Source organism: Oncorhynchus kisutch, linkage group LG9 (genome assembly GCF_002021735.2).
Source record: "Oncorhynchus kisutch isolate 150728-3 linkage group LG9, Okis_V2, whole genome shotgun sequence".
Lineage (NCBI taxonomy): Eukaryota > Metazoa > Chordata > Actinopteri > Salmoniformes > Salmonidae > Oncorhynchus > Oncorhynchus kisutch.
The window spans coordinates 45,737,213-45,763,383 of record NC_034182.2 but is presented as its reverse complement, the minus strand read 5'-3'; the positions used below and the strand labels follow the sequence as shown (position 1 = coordinate 45,763,383).

Below are 26,171 nucleotides of genomic sequence, written 5' to 3'. Positions count from 1 at the left end.
GTCAGTGTACACATATGTTTGTTTACAGTACATGTTGGTTTGTTTACATGTATGTTAGTGTACACATATGTTTGTTTACAGTACATGTTGGTTGTTTACATGTATGTATGTCAGTGTACACGTATGTTTGTTTACAGTACATGTTGGTTTGTTTACACTTGTTTATATGTATGCTTTACATGCAGTTTCACATATCAGCCCTGTTGGTCCCTAGAACATATCAGCCCTGTTGGTCCCTAGAACATATCAGCCCTGTTGGTCCCTAGAACATATCAGCCCTGTTGGTCCCTAGAACATATCAGCCCTGTTGGTCCCTAGAACATATCAGCCCTGTTGGTCCCTAGAACATATCAGCCTGTTGGTCCCAAGACATATCAGCCCTGTTGGTCCCTAGAACATATCAGCCCTGTTGGTCCCTAGAACATATCAGCCCTGTTGGTCCCTAGAACATATCAGCCCTGTTGGTCCCTAGAACATATCAGCCCTGTTGGTCCCTAGAACATATCAGCCCTGTTGGTCCCTAGAACATATCAGCCCTGTTGGTCCCTAGAACATATCAGCCCTGTTGGTCCCTAGAACATATCAGCCCTGTTGGTCCCTAGAACATATCAGCCCTGTTGGTCCCTAGAACATATCAGCCCTGTTGGTCCCTAGAACATATCAGCCCTGTTGACCCCTAGAACATATCAGCCCTGTTGACCCCTAGAACATATCAGCCCTGTTGGCCCCTAGAACATATCAGCCCTGTTGGTCCCTAGAACATATCAGCCCTGTTGGTCCCTAGAACATATCAGCCCTGTTGGTCCCTAGAACATATCAGCCCCTGTTGGTCCCTAGAACATATCAGCCCTGTTGATCCCTAGAACATATCAGCCCTGTTGGTCCCAAGAACATATCAGCCCTGTTGGTCCCAAGAACATATCAGCCCTGTTGGACGCTAGAACATATCAGCCCTGTTGGACGCTAGAACATATCAGCCCTGTTGGTCCCAAGAACATATCAGCCCTGTTGGTCCTAGAACATATCAGCCCTGTTGGCCCCTAGAACATATCAGCCCTGTTGGTCCCTAGAACATATCAGCCCTGTTGGCCCCTAGAACATATCAGCCCTGTTGGTCCCTAGAACATATCAGCCCTGTTGACCCCTAGAACATATCAGCCCTGTTGGTCCCTAGAACATATCAGCCCTGTTGATCCCTAGAACATATCAGCCCTGTTGGTCCAAGAACATATCAGCCCTGTTGGTCCCTAGAACATATCAGCCCTGTTGGACGCTAGAACATATCAGCCCTGTTGGACGCTAGAACATATCAGCCCTGTTGGACGCTAGAACATATCAGCCCTGTTGGTCCCAAGAACATATCAGCCCTGTTGGTCCCTAGAACATATCAGCCCTGTTGGTCCCTAGAACATATCAGCCCTGTTGGCCCCTAGAACATATCAGCCCTGTTGGTCCCTAGAACATATCAGCCCTGTTGGTCCCTAGAACATATCAGCCCTGTTGGTCCCTAGAACACACCAGATTGGTCTGGGGAATGAACAGGGGGGGGGGGGGATCTTGGTCTGAATCTCCATGGAAACATCATCTCCTCTTCTGGTTACCGTAGAAACACCATGGTGAGCAGACCTTAGAGACAAATAAATAAGAGTTACACACACGCACACGCGCGCACACACACACGCACATACACGCACAGATGTCTTACCCAGTGTGTAGGCGCACACCAATTTCTGTGTGACAGTCACATGGGCATAGCTAGGAACCAAGTTGTTGGGCTCAGAGTGGAGGGGGAGCATTAAGAAAGCAACACACACCACACCCATCACCACCGACACTGCAAACTGGGACAGTCTCCGAACTAGAGGGGGGAGAGAGATGATACATGTTGACTGAGATGTAACTGTTTCTATAACGGGAGAGAGATGATACATGTTGACTGAGATGTGACCATTTCCTCAGGAAGGAGAAATCTCGTCAGGGTGCATGTAGATCTAACGGAGGAGTATGTAGGTAGAGGTTGAGAGACAGGGTGAGGGAGGGGGGAGTCAGTGGGTCTATGCTGGGGGTGTCCTCTCTCCCCCTGTATGGAGGGCTAACTAAGTGACTCACCTTTCTGGGGCAATGTGAAGTAAGGTAGAGGAGTGAGAGAGGGAGGGAGGAGTCTCGGGGGGCTAGTGGGTCGATTCTGGGCAGTGGCCTCTCCTCCCCTGAGCTCAGCCCACACCTCCCGATTCGCCCCCTGCCCTCCCCCCGACACCTCCAGGCGGAAACGATCTCTCCTTCCCCAGTGTCGGGGGGACACATCTTGGTGACGCACCACTCTGTGGGGAGAAAGAGGAAGTCAGGTCAGAAGACAGGAAGTCCTCAGGTTGTGTCCAAAATGGCACCTTATTTCCTTTTAGAGCCCTACATTCCCTGGTCAACAGTACTGCCCTATAAAGGCCCTGGTCAACAGTACTGCCCTATAAAGGCCCTGGTCAACAGTACTGCCCTATAAAGGCCCTGGTCAACAGTACTGCCCTATAAAGGCCCTGGTCAACAGTACTGCCCTATAAAGGCCCTGGTCAACAGTACCTGCCCTATAAAGGCCCTGGTCAACAGTACTGCCCTATAAAGGCCCTGGTCAACAGTACTGCCCTATAAAGGCCCTGGTCAACAGTACTGCCCTATAAAGGCCCTGGTCAACAGTACTGCCCTATAAAGGCCCTGGTCAACAGTACTGCCCTATAAAGGCCCTGGTCAACAGTACTGCCCTATAAAGGCCCTGGTCCAAGTACTGCCCTATAAAGGCCCTGGTCGACAGTACTGCCCTATAAAGGCCTGGTCAACAGTACTGCCTATAAAGGCCCTGGTCAACAGTACTGCCCTATAAAGGCCCTGGTCAACAGTACTGCCCTATAAAGGCCCTGGTCAACAGTATTGCACTATAAAGGCCCTGGTCAACAGTACTGCCCTATAAAGGCCCTGGTCAACAGTACTGCCCTATAAAGGCCCTGGTCAACAGTACTGCCCTACAAAGGCCCTGGTCAACAGTACTGCCCTACAAAGGCCCTGGTTAACAGTACTGCCCTATAAAGGCCCTGGTCAACAGTACTGTCCTATAAAGGCCCTGGTTAACAGTACTGCACTATAAAGGCCCTGGTCAACAGTACTGCACTACAAAGGCCCTGGTTAACAGTACCGCCCTATAATGGCCCTGGTCAACAGTACTGTCCTATAAAGGCCCTGGTCAACAGTACTGCCCTATAAAGGCCCTGGTCAACAGTACTGCCCTTTAAAGGCCCTGGTCAACATACTGCCCTATAAAGGCCCTGGTCAACAGTACTGCCCTACAAAGGCCCTGGTCAACAGTACTGCCCCTATAAAGGCCCTGGTCAACAGTACTGCCCTATAAAGGCCCTGGTCAACAGTACTGCCCTATAAAGGCCCTGGTCAACAGTACTGCCCTATAAAGGCCCTGGTCAACAGTACTGCACTATAAAGGCCCTGGTCAACAGTACTGCCCTATAAAGGCCCTGGTCAACAGTACTGCCCTATAAAGGCCCTGGTCAACAGTACTGCCCTATAAAGGCCCTGGTCAACGTACTGCCCTATAAAGGCCCTGGTTAACAGTACTGCCTATAAAGGCCCCTGGTCAACAGTACTGCCCTATGTAGGCCCTGGTCAACAGTACTGCCCTATAAAGGCCCTGGTCACCAGTACTGCCCTATAAATACCCTGGTCAACAGTACTGCCCTATAAAGGCCCTGGTCAACAGTACTGCCCTATAAAGGCCCTGGTCAACAGTACTGCCCTATAAAGGCCCTGGTCAACAGTACTGCCCTATAAAGGCCCTGGTCAACAGTACTGCCCTATAAAGGCCCTGGTCAACAGTACTGCCCTATAAAGGCCATGGTCAACAGTACTGCCCTATAAAGGCCCTGGTCAACAGTACTGCCCTATAAAGGCCCTGGTCAACAGTACTGCCCTATAAAGGCCCTGGTCAACAGTACTGCACTACAAAGGCCCTGGTCAACAGTACTGCCCTATAAATGGCCCTGGTCAACAGTACTGCCCTATAAAGGCCCTGGTCAACAGTACTGCACTACAAAGACCCTGGTTAACAGTACTGCCCTGTAAAGGCCCTGGTTAACAGTACTGCCCTATAAAGTCCCAGGTCAACAGTACTGCCCTATAAAGGCCCTAGTCAACAGTACTGCCCTATGTAGGCCCTGGTCAACAGTACTGCCCTATAAAGGCCCTGGTCAACAGTACTGCCCTATAAAGGCCCTGGTCACCAGTACTGCCCTATAAATCCCCTGGTCAACAGTACTGCACTATAAAGGCCCTGGTCAACAGTACTGCCCTATAAAGGCCCTGGTCAACAGTACTGCCCTATAAGGCCCTGGTCAACAGTACTGCCCTATAAAGGCCCTGGTCAACAGTACTGCCCTATAAAGGCCCTGGTCAACAGTACTGCCCTATAAAGGCCCTGGTCAACAGTACTGCCCTATAAAGGCCCTGGTCAACAGTACTGCCCTATAAAGGCCCTGGTCAACAGTACTGCCCTATAAAGGCCCTGGTCAACAGTACTGCCCTATAAAGGCCCTGGTCAACAGTACTGCCCTATAAAGGCCCTGGTCAACAGTACTGCACTATAAAGGCCCTGGTCAACAGTACTGCCCTATAAAGGCCCTGGTCAACAGTACTGCCCTATAAAGGCCCTGGTCAACAGTACTGCCATATAAAGGCCCTGGTCAACAGTACTGCCCTATAAAGGCCCTGGTTAACAGTACTGCCCTATAAAGGCCCTGGTCAACAGTACTGCCCTATGTAGGCCCTGGTCAACAGTACTGCCCTATAAAGGCCCTGGTCAACAGTACTGCCCTATGTAGGCCCTGGTCAACAGTACTGCCCTATAAAGGCCCTGGTCAACAGTACTGCCCTATAAAGGCCCTGGTCAACAGTACTGCCCTATAAAGGCCCTGGTCAACAGTACTGCCCTATAAAGGCCCTGGTCAACAGCACTGCCCTATAAAGGCCCTGGTCAACAGTACTGCCCTATAAAGGCCCTGGTCAACAGTACTGCCCTCTAAATGTCCTGGTCAACAGTACTGCCCTATAAAGTCCCTGGTCAACAGTACTGCCCTATAAAGGCCCTGGTCAACAGTACTGCACTATAAAGGCCCTGGTCAACAGTACTGCCCTATAAAGGCCCCTGGTCAACAGTACTGCCCTGTAAAGGCCCTGGGTCAACAGTTACCTGCCCTGTAAAGGCCTGGTCAACAGTAACTCCCTATAAAGGCCCTGGTCAACAGTACTGCCCCTAATAAAGGCCCTGGTCAACAGTACTGCCCTATAAAGGCCCTGGTCAACAGTACTGCCCTATAAAGGCCTGTCAACAGTACTGCCCTCTAAAGGCCCCTGGTCAACAGTACTGCCCTATAAAGGCCCTGGTTCAACGTACTGCCCTATAAAGGCCCTGGTCAACAGTACTGCCCTAATAAAGGCCCTGGTCAAACAGTACTGCCCTATAAAGGCCCTGGTCAACAGTACTGCCCTATAAAGGCCCTGGTCAACAGTACTGCACTACAAAGGCCCTGGTCAACAGTACTGCCCTAATAAGGCCCTGGTCAACAGTACTGCCCTATAAAGGCCTGGTCAACAGTACTGCACTACAAAGACCCTGGTTAACAGTACTGCCCTGTAAAGGCCCTGGTTAACAGTACTGCCCTATAAAGTCCCAGGTCAACAGTACTGCCTATAAAGGCCCTAGTCAACAGTACTGGCCCTATGTAGGCCCTGGTCAACAGTACTGCCCTATAAAGGGCCCCTGGTCAACAGTACTGCCCTATAAAGGCCCTGGTCACCAGTACTGCCCTATAAATGCCCTGGTCAACAGTACTGCACTATAAAGGCCCTGGTCAACAGTACTGCCCTATAAAGGCCCTGGTCAACAGTACTGCCCTATAAAGGCCCTGGTCAACAGTACTGCCCTATAAAGGCCCTGGTCAACAGTACTGCCCTATAAAGGCCCTGGTCAACAGTACTGCCCTATAAAGGCCCTGGTCAACAGTACTGCCCTATAAAGGCCCTGGTCAACAGTACTGCCCTATAAAGGCCCTGGTCAACAGTACTGCCCTATAAAGGCCCTGGTCAACAGTACTGCCCTATAAAGGCCCTGGTCAACAGTACTGCCCTATAAAGGCCCTGGTCAACAGTACTGCCCTATAAAGGCCCTGGTCAACAGTACTGCCCTATAAAGGCCCTGGTCAACAGTACTGCCCTATAAAGGCCCTGGTCAACAGTACTGCCCTATAAAGGCCCTGGTCAACAGTACTGCCCTATAAAGGCCCTGGTCAACAGTACTGCCCTATAAAGGCCCTGGTCAACAGTACTGCCCTATAAAGGCCCTGGTCAACAGTACTGCCCTATAAAGGCCCTGGTCAACAGTACTGCCCTATAAAGGCCCTGGTCAACAGTACTGCCCTATAAAGGCCCTGGTCAACAGTACTGCCCTATAAAGGCCCTGGTCAACAGTACTGCCCTATAAAGGCCCTGGTCAACAGTACTGCCCTATAAAGGCCCTGGTCAACAGTACTGCCCTATAAAGGCCCTGGTCAACAGTACTGCCCTATAAAGGCCCTGGTCAACAGTACTGCCCTATAAAGGCCCTGGTCAACAGTACTGCCCTATAAAGGCCCTGGTCAACAGTACTGCCCTATAAAGGCCCTGGTCAACAGTACTGCCCTATAAAGGCCCTGGTCAACAGTACTGCCCTGTAAAGGCCCTGGTCAACAGTACTGCCCTATAAAGGCCCTGGTCAACAGTACTGCCCTATAAAGGCCCTGGTCAACAGTACTGCCCTATAAAGGCCCTGGTCAACAGTACTGCCCTATAAAGGCCCTGGTCAACAGTACTGCCCTATAAAGGCCCTGGTCAACAGTACTGCCCTATAAAGGCCCTGGTCAACAGTACTGCCCTATAAAGGCCCTGGTCAACAGTACTGCCCTATAAAGGCCCTGGTCAACAGTACTGCCCTATAAAGGCCCTGGTCAACAGTACTGCCCTATAAAGGCCCTGGTCAACAGTACTGCACTATAAAGGCCCTGGTCAACAGTACTGCCCTATAAAGGCCCTGGTCAACAGTACTGCCCTATAAAGGCCCTGGTCAACAGTACTGCCCTATAAAGGCCCTGGTCAACAGTACTGCCCTATAAAGGCCCTGGTCAACAGTACTGCCCTATAAAGGCCCTGGTCAACAGTACTGCCCTATAAAGGCCCTGGTCAACAGTACTGCCCTATAAAGGCCCTGGTCAACAGTACTGCCCTATAAAGGCCCTGGTCAACAGTACTGCCCTATAAAGGCCCTGGTCAACAGTACTGCCCTATAAAGGCCCTGGTCAACAGTACTGCCCTATAAAGGCCCTGGTCAACAGTACTGCCCTATAAAGGCCCTGGTCAACAGTACTGCCCTATAAAGGCCCTGGTCAACAGTACTGCCCTATAAAGGCCCTGGTCAACAGTACTGCCCTATAAAGGCCCTGGTCAACAGTACTGCCCTATAAAGGCCCTGGTCAACAGTACTGCACTATAAAGGCCCTGGTCAACAGTACTGCCCTATAAAGGCCCTGGTCAACAGTACTGCCCTATAAAGGCCCTGGTCAACAGTACTGCCCTATAAAGGCCCTGGTCAACAGTACTGCCCTATAAATGCCCTGGTCAACAGTACTGCCCTATAAATCCCTGGTCAACAGTACTGCACTATAAAGGCCCTGGTCAACAGTACTGCCCTATAAAGGCCCTGGTCAACAGTACTGCCCTATAAAGGCCCTGGTCAACAGTACTGCCCTATAAAGGCCCTGGTCAACAGTACTGCCCTATAAAGGCCCTGGTCAACAGTACTGCCCTATAAAGGCCCTGGTCAACAGTACTGCCCTATAAAGGCCCTGGTCAACAGTACTGCCCTATAAAGGCCCTGGTCAACAGTACTGCCCTATAAAGGCCCTGGTCAACAGTACTGCCCTATAAAGGCCCTGGTCAACAGTACTGCCCTATAAAGGCCCTGGTCAACAGTACTGCCCTATAAAGGCCCTGGTCAACAGTACTGCCCTATAAAGGCCCTGGTCAACAGTACTGCCCTATAAAGGCCCTGGTCAACAGTACTGCCCTATAAAGGCCCTGGTCAACAGTACTGCCCTATAAAGCCCTGGTCAACAGTACTGCCCTATAAAGGCCCTGGTCAACAGTACTGCCCTATAAAGGCCCTGGTCAACAGTACTGCCCTATAAAGGCCCTGGTCAACAGTACTGCCCTATAAAGGCCCTGGTCAACAGTACTGCCCTATAAAGGCCCTGGTCAACAGTACTGCCCTATAAAGGCCCTGGTCAACAGTACTGCCCTATAAAGGCCCTGGTCAACAGTACTGCCCTATAAAGGCCCTGGTCAACAGTACTGCCCTATAAAGGCCCTGGTCAACAGTACTGCCCTATAAAGGCCCTGGTCAACAGTACTGCCCTATAAAGGCCCTGGTCAACAGTACTGCCCTATAAAGGCCCTGGTCAACAGTACTGCCCTATAAAGGCCCTGGTCAACAGTACTGCCCTATAAAGGCCCTGGTCAACAGTACTGCCCTATAAAGGCCCTGGTCAACAGTACTGCCCTATAAAGGCCCTGGTCAACAGTACTGCCCTATAAAGGCCCTGGTCAACAGTACTGCCCTACAAAGGCCCTGGTCAACAGTACTGCCCTGTAAAGGCCCTGGTCAACAGTACTGCCCTATAAAGGCCCTGGTCAACAGTACTGCCCTATAAAGGCCCTGGTCAACAGTACTGCCCTATAAAGGCCCTGGTCAACAGTACTGCCCTATAAAGGCCCTGGTCAACAGTACTGCCCTATAAAGGCCCTGGTCAACAGTACTGCCCTATAAAGGCCCTGGTCAACAGTACTGCCCTATAAAGGCCCTGGTCAACAGTACTGCCCTATAAAGGCCCTGGTCAACAGTACTGCCCTATAAAGGCCCTGGTCAACAGTACTGCCCTATAAAGGCCCTGGTCAACAGTACTGCCCTATAAAGGCCCTGGTCAACAGTACTGCCCTATAAAGGCCCTGGTCAACAGTACTGCCCTATAAAGGCCCTGGTCAACAGTACTGCCCTATAAAGGCCCTGGTCAACAGTACTGCCCTATAAAGGCCCTGGTCAACAGTACTGCCCTATAAAGGCCCTGGTCAACAGTACTGCCCTATAAAGGCCCTGGTCAACAGTACTGCCCTATAAAGGCCCTGGTCAACAGTACTGCCCTATAAAGGCCCTGGTCAACAGTACTGCCCTATAAAGGCCCTGGTCAACAGTACTGCCCTATAAAGGCCCTGGTCAACAGTACTGCCCTATAAAGGCCCTGGTCAACAGTACTGCCCTATAAAGGCCCTGGTCAACAGTACTGCACTATAAAGGCCCTGGTCAACAGTACTGCCCTATAAAGGCCCTGGTCAACAGTACTGCCCTATAAAGGCCCTGGTCAACAGTACTGCCCTATAAAGGCCCTGGTCAACAGTACTGCCCTATAAAGGCCCTGGTCAACAGTACTGCCCTGTAAAGGCCCTGGTCAACAGTACTGCCCTATAAAGGCCCTGGTCAACAGTACTGCCCTATAAAGGCCCTGGTCAACAGTACTGCCCTATAAAGGCCCTGGTCAACAGTACTGCCCTATAAAGGCCCTGGTCAACAGTACTGCACTATAAAGGCCCTGGTCAACAGTACTGCCCTATAAAGGCCCTGGTCAACAGTACTGCCCTATAAAGGCCCTGGTCAACAGTACTGCCCTATAAAGGCCCTGGTCAACAGTACTGCCCTATAAAGGCCCTGGTCAACAGTACTGCCCTATAAAGGCCCTGGTCAACAGTACTGCCCTATAAAGGCCCTGGTCAACAGTACTGCCCTATAAAGGCCCTGGTCAACAGTACTGCCCTATAAAGGCCCTGGTCAACAGTACTGCCCTATAAAGGCCCTGGTCAACAGTACTGCCCTATAAAGGCCCTGGTCAACAGTACTGCCCTACAAAGGCCCTGGTCAACAGTACTGCCCTATAAAGGCCCTGGTCAACAGTACTGCCCTATAAAGGCCCTGGTCAACAGTACTGCCCTATAAAGACCCTGGTCAACAGTACTGCCCTATAAAGGCCCTGGTCAACAGTACTGCCCTATAAAGGCCCTGGTCAACAGTACTGCCCTATAAAGGCCCTGGTCAACAGTACTGCCCTATAAAGGCCCTGGTCAACAGTACTGCCCTATAAAGGCCCTGGTCAACAGTACTGCCCTATAAAGGCCCTGGTCAACAGTACTGCCCTATAAAGGCCCTGGTCAACAGTACTGCCCTATAAAGGCCCTGGTCAACAGTACTGCCCTATAAAGGCCCTGGTCAACAGTACTGCCCTATAAAGGCCCTGGTCAACAGTACTGCCCTATAAAGGCCCTGGTCAACAGTACTGCCCTATAAAAGCCCTGGTCAACAGTACTGCCCTATAAAGGCCCTGGTCAACAGTACTGCCCTATAAAGGCCCTGGTCAACAGTACTGCCCTATAAAGGCCCTGGTCAACAGTACTGCCCTATAAAGGCCCTGGTCAACAGTACTGCCCTATAAAGCCCTGGTCAACAGTACTGCCCTATAAAGCCCTGGTCAACAGTACTGCCCTATAAAGGCCCTGGTCAACAGTACTGCCCTATAAAGGCCCTGGTCAACAGTACTGCCCTATAAAGGCCCTGGTCAACAGTACTGCCCTATAAAGGCCCTGGTCAACAGTACTGCCCTATAAAGGCCCTGGTCAACAGTACTGCACTATAAAGGCCCTGGTCAACAGTACTGCCCTATAAAGGCCCTGGTCAACAGTACTGCCCTATAAAGGCCCTGGTCAACAGTACTGCCCTATAAAGGCCCTGGTCAACAGTACTGCCCTATAAAGGCCCTGGTCAACAGTACTGCCCTATAAAGGCCCTGGTCAACAGTACTGCCCTATAAAGGCCCTGGTCAACAGTACTGCCCTATAAAGGCCCTGGTCAACAGTACTGCCCTATAAAGGCCCTGGTCAACAGTACTGCCCTATAAAGGCCCTGGTCAACAGTACTGCCCTATAAAGGCCCTGGTCAACAGTACTGCCCTATAAAGGCCCTGGTCAACAGTACTGCCCTATAAAGGCCCTGGTCAACAGTACTGCCCTATAAAGGCCCTGGTCAACAGTACTGCCCTATAAAGGCCCTGGTCAACAGTACTGCCCTATAAAGGCCCTGGTCAACAGTACTGCCCTATAAAGGCCCTGGTCAACAGTACTGCCCTATAAAGGCCCTGGTCAACAGTACTGCCCTATAAAGGCCCTGGTCAACAGTACTGCCCTATAAAGGCCCTGGTCAACAGTACTGCACTATAAAGGCCCTGGTCAACAGTACTGCCCTATAAAGGCCCTGGTCAACAGTACTGCCCTATAAAGGCCCTGGTCAACAGTACTGCACTACAAAGACCCTGGTCAACAGTACTGCCCTGTAAAGGCCCTGGTCAACAGTACTGCCCTATAAAGTCCCTGGTCAACAGTACTGCCCTATAAAGGCCCTGGTCAACAGTACTGCCCTATAAAGGCCCTGGTCAACAGTACTGCCCTATAAAGGCCCTGGTCAACAGTACTGCCCTATAAAGGCCCTGGTCAACAGTACTGCCCTATAAAGGCCCTGGTCAACAGTACTGCCCTATAAAGGCCCTGGTCAACAGTACTGCCCTATAAAGGCCCTGGTCAACAGTACTGCCCTATAAAGGCCCTGGTCAACAGTACTGCCCTATAAAGGCCCTGGTCAACAGTACTGCCCTATAAAGGCCCTGGTCAACAGTACTGCCCTATAAAGGCCCTGGTCAACAGTACTGCCCTATAAAGGCCCTGGTCAACAGTACTGCCCTATAAAGGCCCTGGTCAACAGTACTGCCCTATAAAGGCCCTGGTCAACAGTACTGCCCTATAAAGGCCCTGGTCAACAGTACTGCCCTATAAAGGCCCTGGTCAACAGTACTGCCCTATAAAGGCCCTGGTCAACAGTACTGCCCTATAAAGGCCCTGGTCAACAGTACTGCCCTATAAAGGCCCTGGTCAACAGTACTGCCCTATAAAGGCCCTGGTCAACAGTACTGCCCTATAAAGGCCCTGGTCAACAGTACTGCCCTATAAAGGCCCTGGTCAACAGTACTGCACTACAAAGGCCCTGGTCAACAGTACTGCCCTATAAAGGCCCTGGTCAACAGTACTGCCCTATAAAGGCCCTGGTCAACAGTACTGCCCTATAAAGGCCCTGGTCAACAGTACTGCCCTATAAAGGCCCTGGTCAACAGTACTGCCCTATAAAGGCCCTGGTCAACAGTACTGCCCTATAAAGGCCCTGGTCAACAGTACTGCCCTATAAAGGCCCTGGTCAACAGTACTGCCCTATAAAGGCCCTGGTCAACAGTACTGCCCTATAAAGGCCCTGGTCAACAGTACTGCCCTATAAAGGCCCTGGTCAACAGTACTGCCCTATAAAGGCCCTGGTCAACAGTACTGCCCTGTAAAGGCCCTGGTCAACAGTACTGCCCTGTAAAGGCCCTGGTCAACAGTACTGCCCTATAAAGGCCCTGGTCAACAGTACTGCCCTATAAAGGCCCTGGTCAACAGTACTGCCCTATAAAGGCCCTGGTCAACAGTACTGCCCTATAAAGTCCCTGGTCAACAGTACTGCACTATAAAGGCCCTGGTCAACAGTACTGCACTACAAAGGCCCTGGTCAACAGTACTGCCCTATAAAGGCCCTGGTCAACAGTACTGCCCTATAAAGGCCCTGGTCAACAGTACTGCACTATAAAGGCCCTGGTCAACAGTACTGCCCTATAAAGGCCCTGGTCAACAGTACTGCCCTATAAAGGCCCTGGTCAACAGTACTGCCCTATAAAGGCCCTGGTCAACAGTACTGCCCTATAAATGCCCTGGTCAACAGTACTGCCCTATAAAGGCCCTGGTCAACAGTACTGCACTATAAAGGCCCTGGTCAACAGTACTGCCCTATAAAGGCCCTGGTCAACAGTACTGCCCTATAAAGGCCCTGGTCAACAGTACTGCCCTATAAAGGCCCTGGTCAACAGTACTGCCCTATAAAGGCCCTGGTCAACAGTACTGCCCTATAAAGGCCCTGGTCAACAGTACTGCCCTATAAAGGCCCTGGTCAACAGTACTGCCCTATAAAGGCCCTGGTCAACAGTACTGCCCTATAAATGCCCTGGTCAACAGTACTGCACTATAAAGGCCCTGGTCAACAGTACTGCCCTATAAAGGCCCTGGTCAACAGTACTGCCCTATAAAGGCCCTGGTCAACAGTACTGCCCTATAAAGGCCCTGGTCAACAGTACTGCCCTATAAAGGCCCTGGTCAACAGTACTGCCCTCTAAATGCCCTGGTCAACAGTACTGCCCTATAAAGTCCCTGGTCAACAGTACTGCACTATAAAGTCCCTGGTCAACAGTACTGCCCTATAAAGGCCCTGGTCAACAGTACTGCCCTATAAAGGCCCTGGTCAACAGTACTGCACTATAAAGGCCCTGGTCAACAGTACTGCCCTATAAAGGCCCTGGTCAACAGTACTGGCACCCTGTAAAGCCCTGGTCAACAGTACTGCCCTGTAAAGGCCCTGGTCAACAGTACTCGGCCCTGTAAAGGCCCTGGTCAACAGTACTGCCCTATAAAGGGCCCTGGTCAACAGTACGACTATGCCTATAAAGGCCCTGGTCAACAGTACTGGCCCTATAAAGGCCCTGGTCACAGTACTGCCCTATAAAGGCCCTGGTCAACAGTACTGCCCTATAAAGGCCCTGGTCAACAGTACTGCCCTATAAAGGCCCTGGTCAACAGTACTGCACTACAAAGGCCCTGGTCAACAGTACTGCCCTATAAAGGCCCTGGTCAACAGTACTGCCCTATAAAGGCCCTGGTCAACAGTACTGCACTACAAAAGACCCTGGTTAACAGTACTGCCCTGTAAAGGCCCTGGTTACAGTACTGCCCTATAAAGTCCCAGGTCAACAGTACTGCCCTATAAAGGCCCTGGTCAACAGTACTGCCATATGTAGGGCCCTGGTCAACAGTACTGCCCTATAAAGGCCCTGGTCAACAGTACTGCCCTATAAAGGCCCTGGTCACCAGTACTGGCCCTATAAATGCCCTGGTCAACAGTACTGCCCTATAAAGGCCCTGGTCAACAGTACTGCCCTATAAAGGCCCTGGTCAACAGTACTGCCCTATAAAGGCCCTGGTCAACAGTACTGCCCTATAAAGGCCCCTGGTCAACAGTACTTGCCCTATAAATGCCCTGGTCAACAGTACTGCCCTATAAAGGCCCTGGTCAACAGTACTGCCCTATGTAGGCCCCTGGTCAACAGTACTGCCCTGTAAAGGCCCTGGTCAACAGTACTGCCCTGTAAAGGCCCTGGTCAACAGTACTGCCCTGTAAAGGCCCTGGTCAACAGTACCTGCCCTATAAAGGCCCTGGTCAACAGTATCTGCCCTATAAAGTCCCTGGTCACAGTACTGCACTACAAAGGCCCTGGTCAACAGTACTGCACTACAAAGGCCCTGGTCAACAGTACCTGCCCTATAAAGGCCCTGGTCAACAGTACTGCCCCTATAAAGGCCCTGGTCAACAGTACTGCACTATAAGGCCCTGGTCAACAGTACTTGCACTATAAAGGCCCTGGTCAACAGTACTGCCCTATAAAGGACCTGGTCAACAGTACTGCCCTATGTAGGCCCTGGTCAACAGTACTGCCCTGTAAAGGCCCTGGTCAACAGTACTGCCCTGTAAAGGCCCTGGTCAACAGTACTGCCCTGTAAAGGCCCTGGTCAACAGTACTGCCCTGTAAAGGCCCTGGTCAACAGTACTGCCCTATAAAGGCCCTGGTCAACAGTACTGCCCTATAAAGGCCCTGGTCAACAGTACTGCCCTATAAAGGCCCTGGTCAACAGTACTGCACTACAAAGGCCCTGGTCAACAGTACTGCACTACAAAGGCCCTGGTCAACAGTACTGCCCTATAAAGGCCCTGGTCAACAGTACTGCCCTATAAAGGCCCTGGTCAACAGTACTGCCCTATAAAGGCCCTGGTCAACAGTACTGCACTACAAAGGCCCTGGTCAACAGTACTGCCCTATAAAGGCCCTGGTCAACAGTACTGCAGTACAAAGTCCCTGGTCAACAGTACTGCACTATAAAGGCCCTGGTCAACAGTACTGCACTATAAAGGCCCTGGTCAACAGTACTGCACTACAAAGGCCCTGGTCAACAGTACTGCCCTACAAAGGCCCTGGTCAACAGTACTGCCCTATAAAGGCCCTGGTCAACAGTACTGCACTACAAAGACCCTGGTCAACAGTACTGCCCTATAAAGACCCTGGTCAACAGTACTGCCCTATAAAGGCCCTGGTCAACAGTACTGCACTATAAAGGCCCTGGTCAACAGTACTGCCCTATAAAGGCCCTGGTCAACAGTACTGCCCTATAAAGGCCCTGGTAAACAGTACTGCCCTATAAAGGCCCTGGTCAACAGTACTGCACTATAAAGGCCCTGGTCAACAGTACTGCACTATAAAGGCCCTGGTCAACAGTACTGCCCTATAAAAGCCCTGGTCAACAGTACTGCCCTATAAAGGCCCTGGTCAACAGTACTGCCCTATAAAGCCCTGGTCAACAGTACTGCCCTATAAAGGCCCTGGTCAACAGTACTGCCCTATAAAAGCCCTGGTCAACAGTACTGCCCTATAAAGGCCCTGGTCAACAGTACTGCCCTATAAAAACCCTGGTCAACAGTACTGCCCTATAAAGGCCCTGGTCAACAGTACTGCCCTATAAAGGTCCTGGTCAACAGTACTGCCCTATAAAAGCCCTGGTCAACAGTACTGCCCTATAAAAGCCCTGGTCAACAGTACTGCCCTATAAAGGCCCTGGCCAACAGTACTGCCCTATAAAGTTCCTGGTCAACAAGTACTGCCCTATAAAGGCCCTGGTCAACAGTACTGCCCTATAAAGCCCTGGTCAACAGTACTGCCCTGTAAAGGCCCTGGTCAACAGTACTGCACTACAAAGGCCCTGGTCAACAGTACTGCCCTATAAGTTCCTGGTCAACAGTACTGCCCTATAAAGGCCCTGGTCAACAGTACTGCACTATAAAGGCCCTGGTCACAGTACTGCCCTATAAAGGCCCTGGTCAACAGTACTGCACTATAAAGGCCCTGGTCAACAGTACTGCACTATAAAGGCCCTGGTCAACAGTACTGCCCTATAAAGGCCCTGGTCAACAGTACTGCCCTATAAAGGCCAGGGAATAGTACTGCACTATAAAGTCCCTGGTCAACAGTACTGCACTACAAAGGCCCTGGTCAACAGTACTGCACTACAAAGGCCCTGGTCAACAGTACCTGCCCTATAAAGGCCCTGGTCAACAGTACTGCCCTATAAAGGCCCTGGTCAACAGTACTGCACTATAAAGGCCCTGGTCAACAGTACTGCACTATAAAGGCCTGGTCAACAGTACTGCCCTATAAAGGACCTGGTCAACAGTACTGCCCTATGTAGGCCCTGGTCAACAGTACTGCCCTGTAAAGGCCCTGGTCAACAGTACTGCCCTGTAAAGGCCCTGGTCAACAGTACTGCCCTGTAAAGGCCCTGGTCAACAGTACTGCCCTATAAAGGCCCTGGTCAACAGTACTGCCCTATAAAGGCCCTGGTCAACAGTACTGCCCTATAAAGTTCCTGGTCAACAGTACTGCCCTATAAAGGCCCTGGTCAACAGTACTGCCCTATAAAAGCCCTGGTCAACAGTACTGCCCTTGTAAAGGCCCTTGGTCAACAGTACTGCACTACAAAGGCCCTGGTCAACAGTACTGCCCTATAAAGTTCCTGGTCAACAGTACTGCCCTATAAAGGCCCTGGTCAACAGTACTGCACTATAAAGGCCCTGGTCAACAGTACTGCCCTATAAAGGCCCTGGTCAACAGTACTGCACTATAAAGGCCCTGGTCAACAGTACTGCACTATAAAGGCCCTGGTCAACAGTACTGCCCTATAAAGGCCCTGGTCAACAGTACTGCCCTACAAAGGCCCTGGTCAACAGTACTGCCCTATAAGGCCCTGGTCAACAGTACTGCACTACAAAGACCCTGGTCAACAGTACTGCCCTATAAGACCCTGGTCAACAGTACTGCCCTATAAAGGCCCTGGTCACAGTACTGCACTATAAAGGCCCTGGTCAACAGTACTGCCCTATAAAGGCCCTGGTCAACAGTACTGCCCTATAAAGGCCCTGGTAAACAGTACTGCCCTATAAAGGCCCTGGTCAACAGTACTGCACTATAAAGGCCCTGGTCAACAGTACTGCACTATAAAGGCCCTGGTCAACAGTACTGCCCTATAAAAGCCCTGGTCAACAGTACTGCCCTATAAAGGCCCTGGTCACAGTACTGCCCTATAAAAGCCCTGGTCAACAGTACTGCCCTATAAAGGCCCTGGTCAACAGTACTGCCCTATAAAAAGCCCTGGTCAACAGTACTGCCCTATAAAGGCCCTGGTCAACAGTACTGCCCTATAAAAACCCTGGTCAACAGTACTGCCCTATAAAGGCCCTGGTCAACAGTACTGCCCTATAAAGGTCCTGGTCAACAGTACTGCCCTATAAAGGCCCTGGTCAACAGTACTGCCCTATAAAAGCCCTGGTCAACAGTACTGCCCTATAAAGGCCCTGGCCAACAGTACTGCCCTATAAAGTTCCTGGTCAACAGTACTGCCCTATAAAGGCCCTGGTCAACAGTACTGCCCTATAAAAGCCCTGGTCAACAGTACTGCCCTGTAAAGGCCCTGGTCAACAGTACTGCACTACAAAGGCCCTGGTCAACAGTACTGCCCTATAAAGTTCCTGGTCAACAGTACTGCCCTATAAAGGCCCTGGTCAACAGTACTGCACTATAAAGGCCCTGGTCAACAGTACTGCCCTATAAAGGCCCTGGTCAACAGTACTGCACTATAAAGGCCCTGGTCAACAGTACTGCACTATAAAGGCCCTGGTCAACAGTACTGCCCTATAAAGGCCCTGGTCAACAGTACTGCCCTATAAAGGCCAGGGAATAGTACTGCACTATAAAGGCCCTGGTCAACAGTACTGCACTATAAAGGCCCTGGTAAACAGTACTGCCCTATAAAGGCCCTGGTCAACAGTACTGCCCTATAAAGGCCAGGGAATAGTACTGCCCTATAAAGGCCAGGGAATAGTACTGCCCTATAAAGGCCAGGGAATAGTACTGCCCTATAAAGGCCAGGGAATAGTACTGCCCTATAAGGCCAGGGAATAGTACTGCCCTATAAAGGCCAGGGAATAGTACTGCCCTATAAAGGCCAGGGAATAGTACTGCCCTATAAAGGCCAGGGAATAGTACTGCCCTATAAAGGCCAGGGAATAGTACTGCCCTATAAAGGCCAGGGAATAGTACTGCCCTATAAAGGCCAGGGAATAGTACTGCCCTATAAAGGCCAGGGAATAGTACTGCCCTATAAAGGCCAGGGAATAGTACTGCCCTATAAAGGCCAGGGAATAGTACTGCCCTATAAAGGCCAGGGAATAGTACTGCCCTATAAAGGCCAGGGAATAGTACTGCCCTATAAAGGCCAGGGAATAGTACTGCCCTATAAAGGCCAGGGAATAGGGCGTCATTTCAACTCTCTGCTATTCCAAATAAAGCCAATAACAACTTATAAAGGCTTTATAGAGCCGTCATAAGCACTACATACAGTGTGTTGTATTTGGATTATGCTTAATGATACTCACAGGTCAACACAGGACTTGGCTCTGACACTGCCCTCTGCCTCCACCACTGAATACAGAGATGGGGCTGTACACAACACTATAGAGAGAGATGTCAGAGGTTAGAGGTCAGGAGTTAAAGGTCGACGCAGGACTTGGCTCTCAGGCTGCTCTCTGCCTCTACCATAGAATACAGAGACGTTCACAACAGGTCAGGGGGTTGGAGGTCAGAGGTAGGTATGGTTCTTACTCTTGAATCTGATGGTGAAGGTGTAAGGGTTGTAGAGAGTCAGGACTCTCCTGTGGGAACTCCTCTGATCAGAGTAGAACACTAGTTCAGATGGAAACAGGAAGATAGGAAGAGGGCTGGGAGGAGACGGGGGAGGAGATGGGAAGGCAGGGTCATCTCTCTCAGCCTTCCGCTTTACCACCCCAACCTCAGCCCCGCCCCTGGACCCGCTCTCCTGCCCTTTCATTGGCTGCTGCTTCATGACGACGGCTCATAAACGGAGTGGCTGTGACGTTACAACAGCGACATCTGTCGGCCAGGGGGAGACGGTGCAGGAGGAGAGATCGCTTTCGGTTATTGAAAATTACAGTAATTTCATCTGGTATTCATTTTAGATAAGGTTACTCGTCTGAGAGGTTTAAAAACAGGGCTTTATTTCAGATAACGTTATTCCTCATCTCTTTGTGATTCCTGCAGATGGATGTGGACTTCGTTTCCGCATCTATTCCTTCATCGTGCTGTTATTCCTCCATCTCACAGTTAGCTAATGTTACTTGGTTGCCATCTGTGTGTCTAGTTAATTAAAACAATGTATCCACACCGACTGGCTTCACCAAGTTATCCCGAACGCTACAACCAAACTTCTGTCTGTAGCTATAAGGTAACGTTACGTTAATAACAGGCTGCAGATAGCGATTTTAACGAAGATCTCTGCGCACAAAACATGCCATATATAGGCTAACAAAAAAAACACCCTGACCTGTTATAGTAATTATCACTACTGTATAGACGGTTAAAACATACACAAGTACAGTAAAGTAGAGATCGTTCACCAATGTACCTCTCTCCTATCTTTCTGTGCAGGTTCTACTTCAAAACCCGCCCTTTGAAATGCACCAATGAAGGAAGCGTACTAAGTCAATGCTGCCGTTTCATTGGTAATTTCTCGTGTCCATCTGAGTGTTTTTCCGTGTTTACGTTTTGTGCAGTGACAGCGCCAACGCCCGCCTTTCCTGTCCACTGATTGGTTTGCCTGGAGAGGCGTGATGCGCTGACGGACTGCCGTAGAGTTCAAGTATGGGTAACTGCATTACAGTAACTAAGATACAGTTTTAAAGCGGCATACAGGTCTGCTCTGACTTAATTTACAACGGTTATTGTTCTATTTACATATGAATACCTATTTCCAAATGACAAACGTCTTAGGATTGTATATCTATATATTTCCTTTTTTTGACCTCTTGGTTTTTTATGATCATCTTTCATATAGAATAGTAGGTACCCCTTTATATTTTTTATGATTATTTTATATTTATTTATTTTTCTTTCTCAGAATAGTCCCTGATTACACTAAAGAGGGTTTTTATTCTCTCTTACTATTGAGAACACTTGGTTTGGTCTTGAACATCATTTTCTGTCGAGTTAAATTTAAAAAAACGGATAACAACTAGCTCAGAGTTTATGATATGAGCTATTTTCACTTCAGGTTGACTTAAATGGTGCAGATCTCGGTTCCTTATCGATTACGTTCACCTCTCCTGCGTTTTTGACTCATCCTACAGTTTATACGTTTATATAATCTTTGTTGTTTAGTCTTTGTCTATAGTGTCTCTTAATGCTAGAGGGTGTTGTCTTTGTCTATAGTGTCTCTTAATGCTAGAGGGTGTTGTGTTGTCTGTCTATAGTGTCTCTTAAAGCTAGAGGGTGTTGTCTTTGTCTATAGTGTCTCTTAATGCTAGAGGGTGTTGTGTTGTCTTTGTCTATAGTGTCTCTTAATGCTAGAGGGTGTTGTCTTTGTCTATAGTGTCTCTTAATGCTAGAGGGTGTTGTGTTGTCTTTGTCTATAGTTTCTCTTAATGCTAGAGGGTGTTGTCTTTGTCTATAGTTTCTCTTAAAGCTAGAGGGTGTTGTCTTTGTCTATAGTGTCTCTTAATGCTAGAGGGTGTTGTGTTGTCTTTGTCTATAGTGTCTCTTAATGCTAGAGGGTGTTGTGTTGTCTGTCTATAGTGTCTCTTAAAGCTAGAGGGTGTTGTCTTTGTCTATAGTTTCTCTTAAAGCTAGAGGGTGTTGTGTTGTCTGTCTATAGTGTCTCTTAAAGCTAGAGGGTGTTGTCTTTGTCTATAGTGTCTCTTAATGCTAGAGGGTGTTGTGTTGTCTGTCTATAGTGTCTCTTAAAGCTAGAGGGTGTTGTCTTTGTCTATAGTGTCTTAAAGCTAGAGGGTGTTGTGTTGTCTGTCTATAGTTCTCTTAATGCTAGAGGGTGTTGTCTTTGTCTATAGTTTCTCTTAAAGCTAGAGGGTGTTGTCTTTGTCTATAGTGTCTCTTAAAGCTAGAGGGTGTTGTCTTTTCTATAGTTTCTCTTAAAGCTAGAGGGTGTTGTGTTGTCTTTGTCTATAGTGTCTCTTAAAGCTAGAGGGTGTTGTCTTTGTCTATAGTGTCTCTTAATGCTAGAGGGTGTTGTCTTTGTCTATAGTTTCTCTTAAAGGGGGTTATGAAACAATGTGAAGCACAAGGCCTTATTCTTATTTGCGAAACAACTTCGAACAGATGTTTTTTTTTTTCAAGAGTCATACTCAATTTCTGCTGATGCCAACTTCTGGAGGTCACAGTGGGGCAACAATATTTGTCTTTCCCATGGCTCTGATCTCTCCGCCGGGGTCATTACAATGAAACATTCCTTTGGTGGTAATATTCTACACTCGGACTGTGACCCCTTTGGTCACTTTATTTGTCTTGTGATCAGTTACAATGACATTACACTCATTACTGTAAACTTCTACGGGTACAACACCAAACATGAGAATGATGAGTTGCTTGAATCTATAGAGAAACATATACTTCATTGGTTATCTAAATTTCCCAATTCGTTATTATTGATTGGAGGGGACTTGAACATTACTATAAATAATTCATCTGATAGGCCATCCCCAAGTAGACCATCCAATCAGAATTTGGGTTTAATACTTTTTATGGAAAAGTTTGATCTTATTGATATATAAATGGACTCCGTTTATATATAGCGGTCTAAGTCACTGCATTTCAGAGCAAGAGGCGTCACTACAGTCCCTGGTTCGAATCCAGAGACACATCCGGACGTGATTGGGAGTCCCATAGGGCAGTGCACAATTGGCCCAGCGACGTCTGGGGTAGGCCGTCATTGTAAATAAGAATGTGTTCTTAACTGGCTTGCCTAGTTAAATAAAGGTTAATTAAATAAAATAGAAAATAAACACAGGATTAGATCGTATACATTTTGTCCTATGATAATATCAGTCAATTAACATGACCTTTATGAATTATGAAGCCTTTGCGATTTATGTTTTTTTCAAAATTCACAAAAATGTACGTTAGTCATAGGGAAAATATATACCAAAGATATTCTAGTGATGTAAAGATACACAACTCTCCTCTAACCTGTTTTGTAGTCTACGGTTACATAATTCATTCTCGAAACAACTTGAATAAGCAATACAATTGTTGAGACAGATCTAATATACCTTAATGAATGAAAGTATATTTTCAACTACGAAGCTATGCCTCGATAACACCGACATTGTTTTGCGTTTTGAACACTATAACTACATTCATTTCCAATGTAACGCTGCGTTTGCCTTGCAGCATTGCATTGCAGAAGCAGTGCGTTCCGTGTGGTGCGTACATTGTATTTATCGAACGTATGTATCAAATTGTTTGCTTTACGGTTTGACATAAATGGTAGCAGAAGGTGAATGTTAAACTTTTGTTGCACACATATCCAGATGATGCTGCGACCCATTTTGCGAATAATCACTGTCGATGTGATCCTGTGTGCTCAATCCCTGCAGACCCCTCGACGTTCCTTATTAGACCACCCACTTCCTCTGTCTCCGTGCGTGCGCACCCCCGTGTGTCACCTTGCTCCGCAGCCAGAGGTAAAGTACCAACCAGCAGCTGTAGCTCCGTGTGAGGCCAGAACCAGTGCTGTTACCGGTAACCGACAGAAACAAAATGGCTGAATCTTCCAAACCGATGACCTCTCCAAAGACTATCAAGTTCCTCTTCGGAGGCTTGGCGGGGTAGGTACCGGGGTAGGTACCGGGGCAGGTACTGGGGTAGGTACTGGAGGGGTAGGTACCGGGGGGTAGGTACCGGGGGGTTAGGTACCGGGGTAGGTACCGGGGGGGTAGGTACCGGGGGGGTAGGTACCGGGGTAGGCACCGTGGTAGATACCGGGGCAGGTACCGGGGCAGGTACCGGGGTAGGTACCGGGGGGGTAGGTACCGGGGTAGGCACCGGGGTAGATACCGGGGCAGGTACCGGGGCAGGTACCGGGGTAGGTACCGGGGTACCTCCGGGGGGGTAGGTACCGGGGTAGGTACCGGGGTAGGTACCGGGGTTACTACAAGCCTCACTCAACGATCACATGCACACAATTGCCTGAAGATACTTTAAACTAAGCTGCACTTGGGTCGGAAGGCAATATGGTTACATTGAGTACAGTTACATGCACACAACAATACGATTATTGTGGCTAGTCAGGTTAATATAATAGTTTGATTTAAACGTGTACATGCTTTGCAAGAAGAACGATTTGCCTAATAATCGATTCCCATAGGAAATACACACCTGTCTCTAACATGTAGGCTTCCCAAACAGTCCCATTACAAGTCTGAATGTTTAATAAACTTTATTTCAGTATACTTTACCTGTTGTCCGCCAATTTGGTCCCTATGTCGGAGGTAATCTGATACAAAATATCGACAGGGAAGCTTTATCAATCCGACCTTTAGTGACAAAATTCGGTTACGTTCGGCAATTGTTTTCAAATTGTGCATCACATGATTGAAAATACTCACTGGAATTACAAGCCATGTATCTACCGGAACAAGGACCAACAGCACAGACAACCGGTAAAGTACTTTTAAATAGCATTGTATTCAACATTCTGGCCTGTAGACTATTGCTCTTTTTTTCAGCGACTTTTATTGATCTTTTATTCAACTAGGCAAGTCAGTTAAGAACAAATTCTTATTTATAATGACGGCCTAGGAACACTGCCTTGTTCAGGGGCAGAAGGACAAATTTTTACCTTGTCAGCTTGGGGATTCAATCCAGCAACCTTTTGGTTACTGGCCCAACACTCTAACCACTAGGCTACCTGCCTCCCCTCCACTCTAACCACTATGGCTACCTGCTGGTTACTGGCCCAACACTCTAACCACTAGGCTACCTGCCTCCCCTCCACTCTAACCACTAGGCTACCTGCTGGTTACTGGCCCAACGCTCTAACCACTAGGCTACCTGCTGGTTACTGGCCCAACACTCTAACCACTAGGCTACCTGCTGGTTACTGGCCCAACGCTCTAACCACTAGGCTACCTGCTGGTTACTGGCCCAACACTCTAACCACTAGGCTACCTGCTGGTTACTAATCCAACACTCTAACCACTATGCTACCTGCTGGTTACTGGCCCAACACTCTAACCACTAGGCTACCTGCCTCCCCTCCACTCTAACCACTAGGCTACCTGCTGGTTACTGGCCCAACACTCTAACCACTAGGCTACCTGCTGGTTACTGGCCCAACGCTCTAACCACTAGGCTACCTGCTGGTTACTGGCCCAACACTCTAACCACTAGGCTACCTGCTGGTTACTGGCCCAACGCTCTAACCACTAGGCTACCTGCTGGTTACTGGCCCAACACTCTAACCACTAGGCTACCTGCTGGTTACTAGTCCAACACTCTAACCACTATGCTACCTGCTGGTTACTGGCCCAACACTCTAACCACTAGGCTACCTGCCTCCCCTCCACTCTAACCACTATGGCTACCTGCTGGTTACTGGCCCAACACTCTAACCACTAGGCTACCTGCCTCCCCTCCACTCTAACCACTAGGCTACCTGCTGGTTACTGGCCCAACACTCTAACCACTAGGCTACCTGCTGGTTACTGGCCCAACGCTCTAACCACTAGGCTACCTGCTGGTTACTGGCCCAACACTCTAACCACTAGGCTACCTGCTGGTTACTGGCCCAACGCTCTAACCACTAGGCTACCTGCTGGTTACTGGCCCAACACTCTAACCACTAGGCTACCTGCTGGTTACTAGTCCAACACTCTGACCACTAGGCTACCTGCTGGTTACTAGTCCAACACTCTAACCACTATGCTACCTGCTGGTTACTGGCCCAACACTCTAACCACTAGACTACCTGCCTCCCCTACGCTCTAACCACTAGGCTACCTGCTGGTTACTAGTCCAACACTCTAACCACTAGGCTACCTGCTGGTTACTGACCCAACTCTCTAACCACTAGGCTACCTGCTGGTTACTGGCCCAACACTCTAACCACTAGGCTACCTGCTGGTTACTGGCCCAACTCTCTAACCACTAGGCTACCTGCTGGTTACTGGCCCAACACTCTAACCACTAGGCTACCTGCTGGTTACTGGCCCAACTCTCTAACCACTAGGCTACCTGCTGGTTACTGGCCCAACACTCTAACCACTAGGCTACCTGCTGGTTACTGGCCCAACTCTCTAACCACTAGGCTACCTGCTGGTTACTGGCCCAACTCTCTAACCACTAGGCTACCTGCTGGTTACTGGCCCAACGCTCTAACCACTATGGCTACCTGCTGGTTACTGGCCCAACACTCTAACCACTAGGCTACCTGCTGGTTACTGGCCCAACACTCTAACCTGCTGGTTACTGGCCCAACGCTCTAACCACTAGGCTACCTGCTGGTTACTGGCCCAACACTCTAACCTGCTGGTTACTGGCCCAACACTCTAACCATTAGGCTACCTGCTGGTTACTGGCCCAACACTAACCATTAGGCTACCTGCTGGTTACTGGCCCAACACTCTAACCATTAGGCTACCTGCTGGTTACTGGCCCAACACTCTAACCATTAGGCTACCTGCTGGTTACTGGCCCAACACTCTAACCATTAGGCTACCTGCTGGTTACTGGCCCAACACTCTAACCATTAGGCTACCTGCCACCTCTACACTCTAACCACTATGGCTACCTGCCACCTCTACACTCTAACCACTATGGCTACCTGCCACCTCTACACTCTAACCACTATGGCTACCTGCCACCTCTACACTCTAACCACTATGGCTACCT

At 49.4% G+C, this 26,171-nt stretch overlaps 1 protein-coding gene across 1 annotated transcript; it reads right to left on the bottom strand.

The window, feature by feature from the left end:
- Positions 1-1,405: 1,405 nt before the first annotated feature.
- LOC109884803 (motile sperm domain-containing protein 1) lies at positions 1,406-19,983 on the bottom strand. The gene is made up of 6 exons (XM_031832705.1): positions 19,894-19,983; positions 19,074-19,361; positions 18,848-18,923; positions 2,110-2,321; positions 1,706-1,858; positions 1,406-1,626 (listed from the first exon to the last, which is right to left on the bottom strand). Exons 2-6 carry the CDS (start codon positions 19,312-19,314, stop codon positions 1,598-1,600), a joined length of 711 nt encoding a protein of 236 aa, XP_031688565.1. The 5' UTR covers positions 19,315-19,361; positions 19,894-19,983; the 3' UTR covers positions 1,406-1,597.
- Positions 19,984-26,171: the final 6,188 nt, after the last annotated feature.